The sequence below is a fragment of the Ursus americanus genome, chromosome 6, assembly GCF_024610735.1.
Source record: "Ursus americanus isolate L20-20 chromosome 6, mUrsAme1.1.p, whole genome shotgun sequence".
In the NCBI taxonomy this organism is placed as follows: Eukaryota; Metazoa; Chordata; class Mammalia; order Carnivora; family Ursidae; genus Ursus; species Ursus americanus.
The window spans coordinates 70613146-70620130 of NC_142132.1; the positions used below are offsets into that span (position 1 = coordinate 70613146).

The following is a 6985-nucleotide window of genomic DNA, read 5'->3' on the forward strand; positions in this document are numbered from 1 at the left end:
GAAACCAGTCTGATCTGAGTCATAGATGAGCCAATTAAAAAAAAAAAGTGTAACAACAAACTGGTTAATCATGCAACTCTGTTTGTAATATAACAATGACCGGTAACATGAATTTGCAGAGCATTAGTAATAGGTGCACTCATTAAAAACACTACAAAAAAAAAAATACTGTATTTGGTGCAGTATCTGATTTTCAAGTGTTAATAACTCGACCATTAAAAAATATTTGAGCAATTTAAAAAAGAAAGACAAAAACGTAACCAAAAAAGAATCCAAAGAGGGTAACAATCTCTATCTTCAAGTTAAAATAGAAGCTAGGTCGTAAACGATACACATAAGTTGTAGTAGACCTTGAAGCCATGATTCAGCCTAATTATAGGGCCAGTTACAAACACCTGAACATAAAAGGATTTAAAATAGTGTTCCTGTCAATGTTAGATCGTAACAGCACAAAAGAAAAACCAGTATCACTGTGAGACAACTATTTCTAATAACAGATGATTTATTGGTTTAAAAAAAATCATTTTACTGATGCAAAATAGTAATCAAAAGAAATTAGTTTACAAAAGGTTTCTAAGAATAGTTTGAGAGGTGGGGCCTGCCTATTATTAAAACCCTTTCTTTAATTTTCACTAGTTTATCTTTTTTTTTTTTTTTTCCAGAAGAACAGTATTATTCACTTGGTATTTCAAACACATGTAAGAAGGAAATTACAGGTTTCCTCCACCCCCATCTGGGCTGTCACTGATATGCCCACGGGCAGTCCTGGCAGCACCACGCGCTGTTACTGTCATTGTACCATACTGTATTTAGCACTCACTAGAAACGGGGTGTAGGTGATAGTACCAACAGCAATAGCACTACAGGTAAATGATAAAAAAACAAAACGAAACACAAAACAGAAACGAAACCAATCCCACAATCTCCAAGTTCACCTGAACTGTAACTTCTCTTGCGACTCTTTTTAAAGGAAACGACACCACCAACAACAAACAGAGCTCTAGGGTGTTTAAAAAAGATGAAGTGGCGCTGCAGAGCCAGGCTCTGTTCAAAGATGGCAGTGCCATCTTGTACACACCACCATCCATTACCACCGTCTTCAGTCACTGAATTGTGTATTATGTAACCAACTAGCATGCAGCATTGTAATCCTACAACTGATCACGTGGGCAGTGAACAGTGGTCAACTTTGCCTTTAAAAAAAAAAACAACAAAAAACTCCCCCTCCCCCCCCAAAACCACACAGTCCTGAAAATCTCTCAGCAGCAACTCTCAGGCAGTCATCAATATCCCAACAACTGAACTTTAAGAACAAAACAGAGAAAGATTCAAAATCTATTTTCCTACTACTCTGAGAGGACAATGTTTTGGGGTAAACTTGGTGACATTTCTCAGTGGCATGCCGCCCACTTCACAACAGTGCCCCCTTCGCTCATTCCCTTTCCTTCTCCACCAACTGGCCTCCAGCCTGAGAGAAGGGCCAGCAATAAGGAATAACAGACAGTAAGGCAATCTTACAATGTCAGAAAATGTATTTGGCTTTTTTTTTTCTTTTTAAAATAAGTGCATACAAATACAGCTAGAAGCATTTCGGATTTGCCAAGTGCTCTAAAAAAGCAGCGCAAGTCACAGCCTACATTGAACGGTAACTGTCACCAGGATAATAAAGCACAAAGATATGCTAATAACATTAACAAAAGAAGAAAATGCCTTTATAAGTACATACCTTTTGTCGTCAAAAAAAATATAGAAACACAATGTATTCAAAAAAATCAAAATTATACAGCCATGTTTATGAAGTCTACATTTCCCTTGTCTTGGATATATATATATATATATATATGTGTGAGTGTGTGTGTGTGTATATATATATATATATATATATATATATATATATATATATATGGAGATATATACACAATTCAAGCAGTTTTAGTTAAGGGTAATCATCAGGTTTTTCTGAAACCGGAAAGTCACGAGTCTCTCTCTTTTTTCACTTTCACATCTCCAGCAAGGATGGTTGCAATTTCCCCTTGCATAAAGGCCCAGGGGACATTGGAGCCCACAAGAGGGCATTTTTCCCCACTGGGACAATAGACCTCTCCACTAGCTCCCTGCTGTTTGATGCTTTGTCTGGAGCAAGGGAAGCAGAACTTGTGCGAAGGGACAGACGGGCACTGCACAAAGTGGGTGTCCTCCAGCCGCTCGTGGCAGAGGGTGCAGCACAGAGGGGCGCTGGCTGCCAGAGAAGAGTCTGGGAGGCTGGCAGGGTGCACTGGCTCCAGTCCTCCTGTGCCGCCTGCCGCCTGGCCCCCCACCTCTCTGGGGCCTAGCCTTCTTTGGTTCATAGAGGACGGAGAGGGTGGACTGCTGCTATTCCTCCTGGTAGTGGAGTGAACCTGGTTGGCATCTTTCGAGGCATGACTGCCCCCTGCATTGTCTGCTACTAAGATCAGGGCGGCCATGGGCGACTGGCCATTCTGAGCCGCTTCAGGCGGTGTGGTCCGGTTGGAATGAGGTGAGGCAGTGGGTGGTGGTGGAGACACAAAAGAGGATGTAGGAGTAATGGGGATCTTGAGCCCTTCTGTGGGTGTGGACAGCCATGGCTGTGCCTCTCCATTGATCTTAGGGGGCCCAACTTCACCTTCTGGTTCTGGAGAAGGCTTTCTTTTCCTTGCTGTTCTTGCAACTGGTTGTGGGGGGGGGAAGAAAAGGGAAAAAATAAATAAATGGATGTGCACTGAAAAGGCCATTTCTTTTACTGACACAAAACAAGACTCACTAAAGAATTTCTATTCTCTTAAAGCTTGTATAGAAAATCTCACGAGTTTCAAGCGCACGTGCAACTCACAACACTTAAGACTTATGGGGCCCTGAGGCTGGATTTTAAAAGCCACAGAACACAGCACGTATGTAACAGCCTGTTTTTACACATGCATGCAGGTACCCAGGTTGAACTGTGCATACGATTGCTAACGTCCCCTAACAGGTTAAAAGGTGGCTGGTGCCCTCACGCTCCCATCCAAGAATGTGCTGGGAAAGGAAAACCCTGTGTCAGTGCCTATCAGCCCAGTCTGACTCATCTCTGTTATGCTGCTTCAGCACATGAACACGTTGCCACTAAGCACTGGTTCCGCCTCAGGCAGATCAGGAAGTTGGGTGTTTGTTGTTTCTGGGCTGGGGCAGAAGGGTGAATAGAAAGAACACCCCCTCCTCTGCTCTGCGTCCCCCTTTCTCCCCTAGGTCCCCTCACTCCACAGCCGCCCCTACCTGCTTTAGACCCGTTGGCCCCGTTGGCCTCGAAACCCAACAACCTGCCTGCAGTCAGGGCCGGCTCCTTCTTAAACTTGCTCTCGAAGGGCCCCGAGTGGCCGTGCTGGTGCAGCGCCAGCAGCGTGTCTCGCACGGTCTTGGGCCTGTTGACCCAGTCCTGCTCTCCCGGCCCGCGGCCTTTGCTCGCGCCCTCGGCGCCCAGCTCGGTGGCCCCGGCCGCGGTGGCCAGGCTGTCGGTCGCGCCGCGGTGCGAGGGCGGCGGCGGCTGCTTCTCCTTGGCCGCCGCCTCGCGCTGCTCGTGCTCCACGGCCGCGCTGCTCGACACGGACGCTGGCCGCTTGTGCGAGCTCAATTCGGCGGGCTGCGCCGAACCCAGGCCCGCGGCCGCGGCCCCCGAGACGGCGGCCAGCGAGGCGGCGGCGCGGCCGCTGAGGCCCAGCGCGGCAGGCAGCGGCGTGGCCGAGCCGTTCATGAGCGGCACCAGGGTGGGCGGCACGGCGTGCCCGCGCCGCGGATTCGGGCTCTGGCGATTCAGCTCCGGGGGCTCCTCCAGCTTGGAGAAGCCGTTGGGCACCAGGATGCCGTTCACGGGCGGGGGCTGCGGCGTCGGCGGCTGGGCCAGGCCCGCGGCCGGGCGGCTGCCGCCAAAGTCGGAGCCGAGGCGCGGGGGCCGCTCGGCGGCGGCCGCCAGGGGGTAGCGCTCCAGGGCCTGCGGGGCGCGCGGGGTCGCCTCGGGGCCGCCGTGGCCCAGCTGCTGCTGCTGCAGGAGGATGTCCTTGGCCGAGAGCGGTGGCGGCTTGGCGGCGGCGGGGGCCGCGGCGCCGGGCGGGGAGCGGCCCTCCGGGAAGCAGCCGTGCGCCCGCTTGAGCTGCCGCGCCGTCTCGATGACGAACTCGACGCGGTCGGCGCCCTCGTAGTTGACGCAGCCGCGGCACACGGGCTCGGTGAAGTCCCAGATCATGGCCCAGGGCATGCGGGGCAGGTCACACAGGTAGCACGACTGCCGCCGGGACGCGGCCGCCACCGCCACCGCCGCGGCCATGTCCGAGGAGCCCGCGGCGCTGGAGGTGGAGGAGGAGGAGGAGGAGGAGGAGGGGGCGCCGCCGCTCCCCGCCGGCACCACGCGCGCCCTCCTCCCCCCCCAACCCCGCGTCTCCCCCACCAGCGGCGGCGGCGGCCGCAGAGGCGGCGGCGGCGGCGGCAAAGCCCGCGAAGGCTCGGCGCCCGCGCAGCGCCCCCGGGGCACGAGGGGCGGCGGGCGCGGGGCGAGGGGCTGCAGCCGCGGCAGCACGTCCCCCCGGCCGGCGCGGGCGCGGGCGGGCGGCGGGGCGGCGCGGCGCGGCGGGCGCGGCGGCGGCGGGAGCTCGGCCGGGGCCGCGGCCGGCCTCCAGACCGGGGCGAAGACGGGCCGCGCGGGCGCGGGGGAGCGCAGCAGGTCGCGGCGGCGGCCGGCGCGGAGTGCGGGGCGGGGGGCGGGGAGGCCGGGGGGGCGGGGGGCGGGGGGCGGCCGCCGGGGCAGGCTCAGCCCGAGCGGCGGGGCATGCCGCGCCGAGGCGGCGGCAGCGGCCGGACGGCTTGGAGCACGGGCGCGGCGCGGGCCCCGGGTCGCTCCGCTGCTCTCTCACAGCTCCTGGAATCGCCGCTCTCCAGCGCCCGCGTCAGCGCCCAGCCCTCCTCAGCTCTGCCGCCGCCGTCGCTGCTGCTGCTGCCGCCGCGGCCGCTCCACTTCTACAGACTTGATTCTTCGACAGCCTCGCACGGCGCCTGCGCGGGCCCCCTCCCCTCGCGCGCGCGCCCGCCCTCCCCCGCGCTCGCGCCCTCCCCCTCCCCCCGCGCGGAGAGAGAACGAGCGCTGCCGGGAGAGCCGGATCCGCGGCGCCCGCCCGCGAGGCAGCGCCGCCCGTCCGCGCCGCGACCGGTGTCCCCGAGGTGAAGGCGGTGCAAGCGTGGTTTGCTTCCCTCCAGCCGCTCAGCTGCCTGCACTACTCGGTCACCGTTCCTCCCCTCCAGAACGTTTGGGCCACATTGTGCTAATGCTCGTGTTTTTAAAAGCAACACCACTTTGTGACTTGGTGCTGTCCGTCTCTTGAGGATGGGGATTTTAAATCTAGCGTGGTTCACAGTTTTGTTTTGTTTTTTAAGGAGTTACGTTTGAACTCCACTAAGTGCTTTCACACTCGCATTTGTCTGGGAAGGACACACGCGCCGGCGGTGCCCTTAAGTTTTACTAACAGAGAAGTCTGACTGTTCCCAAGCCTGGAACTGCGTCCACACGCCGTTCGGCGGAGCCCTCCCGGACGGGGTCGGGAGCGCGGTACCCCTTGCAAACACCAAGACTTCCTCTCAGCCCCGCCCTCCCCTCTTCCCCAGCACTAGCCTGCCCTGCGCAGCGGGGGTCCTCGCGGTGCCAGAGGACCCAGCAGCCTTATGTAGGACCGCGGAGCGGGCGCGTGACGTGGGCGCAGAACCGCGGATCCGCGTGCGCCGCCGCCGCCGCCCAGTGCGCACGCTCCGCGCGGACGTGACTCGGCGCCGCTGGCACTGGCGGCCTCATTGAACGAATGCACATTCCAGGGATCCGGGGTCTACGGCCAGCGCGGTCGCGTCACCGCGCAGGCTCCGCCCCCTCCGGCAACAGTGGGCCTCCAGGCCCCGCCCCCGGCACCAAACTTGGACTGGAGGTGGCGCGGGGCGCGGGCGTTGGGGTCCGCGCAGGCCGCGGGGGTGGCTGGCGGGCCGGCCCGTGGGCCCCGCAGGCAGCTGTCGCGCGGGGCCGGGCCGTCGGCTGAAGTCCCCGGCGCCGTAGGGGGGCCGGACCGACGGCGCAGCCGAGGCCAGGGTAGCCCCTGGTGCGTGCAAACCCGCCTGGCGCGAAGGCGGGGTGAGGCCGCAGAGCCTGCTGTGCCACTGTTGGCAGCCGCAGACTGTACCCAGACTGAAGTGAGCACTCGAGTTTCACACTTTTATCAGGAGGAGGAGCTGGTGTGTGTTATGGTAAATCACTTTTGGCTGGTCGTTAGTCTTACTGACTAATAGACGGGGGCTTAGTCACTCTCAGTTGGGACTTAGACACTTCAACTCTGTAAGGGCGGCCCTTTGGAGCTTCTTTTGTTGGAAAACAGGCCCACATCGCTCCCTGAGACTGGAATGGGCTGGTTAAGTGTGGGAAGAACAGGGTACTAATTATATTATCTTTCCTACAACTGGATTGGTAGGTGGAGAGAGAAAAAATCCTGCTGACGTTTCTCTCTAGTTGTTGCTATTGAAAATGCCAGGTTGCTTCAAAGGATTAACCACAACGAAGAGGAAAAACACCCTCAGCAAAGCAGTGGAGGGAGCTGCCTAAAGCACATGAAGAAACCTGTTCGAAAGTGGCACAGAAAACGTAATGCCAGACCTAAATGCTTTTACAGGCCAACCCTGCATGTCTTCTCTTGGGGATTTCCAGAGAAGGTGTGCTTGCCATAAAGGTCTCCCCATCTGTTCCCGGATCTTGCTTGCAATTGCAATCCTGCCGCACCCTCTTCCAGCTGGGAGAAGTGGGCCTGCCCAGATCCTTCCCTGGAGCAGCTGGTGCCAGTGGGCTTGGTCACTCCTGGTACCTGCTGCCTGGAACGTCTTTCCGGACCTGTCCCTCTGGTCACTCTCCATGGAGACCCTGTGCCACTCATTGTAGCACGTGACTTCTCTCTCTGGGCCACTGCCCAAAGTG

At 57.3% G+C, this 6985-nt stretch overlaps 2 protein-coding genes across 2 annotated transcripts; one reads left to right on the forward strand and one right to left on the reverse strand.

Annotated features, from left to right (window-relative positions):
- Window positions 1-482: 482 nt before the first annotated feature.
- On the reverse strand, window positions 483-4315 carry IRF2BP2 (interferon regulatory factor 2 binding protein 2). The gene is made up of 2 exons (XM_045783455.2): window positions 3271-4315; window positions 483-2689 (listed from the first exon to the last, which is right to left on the reverse strand). Exons 1-2 carry the CDS (start codon window positions 4313-4315, stop codon window positions 1974-1976), a joined length of 1761 nt encoding a protein of 586 aa, XP_045639411.1. The 3' UTR covers window positions 483-1973.
- LOC148110007 (uncharacterized) lies at window positions 4314-6726 on the forward strand. Its single transcript, XM_087863131.1, has one exon. It carries the CDS (start codon window positions 4314-4316, stop codon window positions 5361-5363), a length of 1050 nt encoding a protein of 349 aa, XP_087719257.1. The 3' UTR covers window positions 5364-6726.
- Window positions 6727-6985: the final 259 nt, after the last annotated feature.

What these genes read in the sequence shown, in the direction of transcription:
- IRF2BP2 (XM_045783455.2), bottom strand. Translation starts at nt 4,315, where the DNA reads ATGGCCGCGGCGGTGGCGGTGGCGGCCGCGTCCCGGCGGCAGTCGTGC. An exon ending in GGCCAACGGGTCTAAAGCAG is followed by an intron (nt 2,690 to 3,270) that starts GTAGGGGCGGCT and finishes CCCCACAACCAG; the next exon opens with TTGCAAGAACAGCAAGGAAA.
- LOC148110007 (XM_087863131.1), top strand. Translation starts at nt 4,314, where the DNA reads ATGTCCGAGGAGCCCGCGGCGCTGGAGGTGGAGGAGGAGGAGGAGGAG.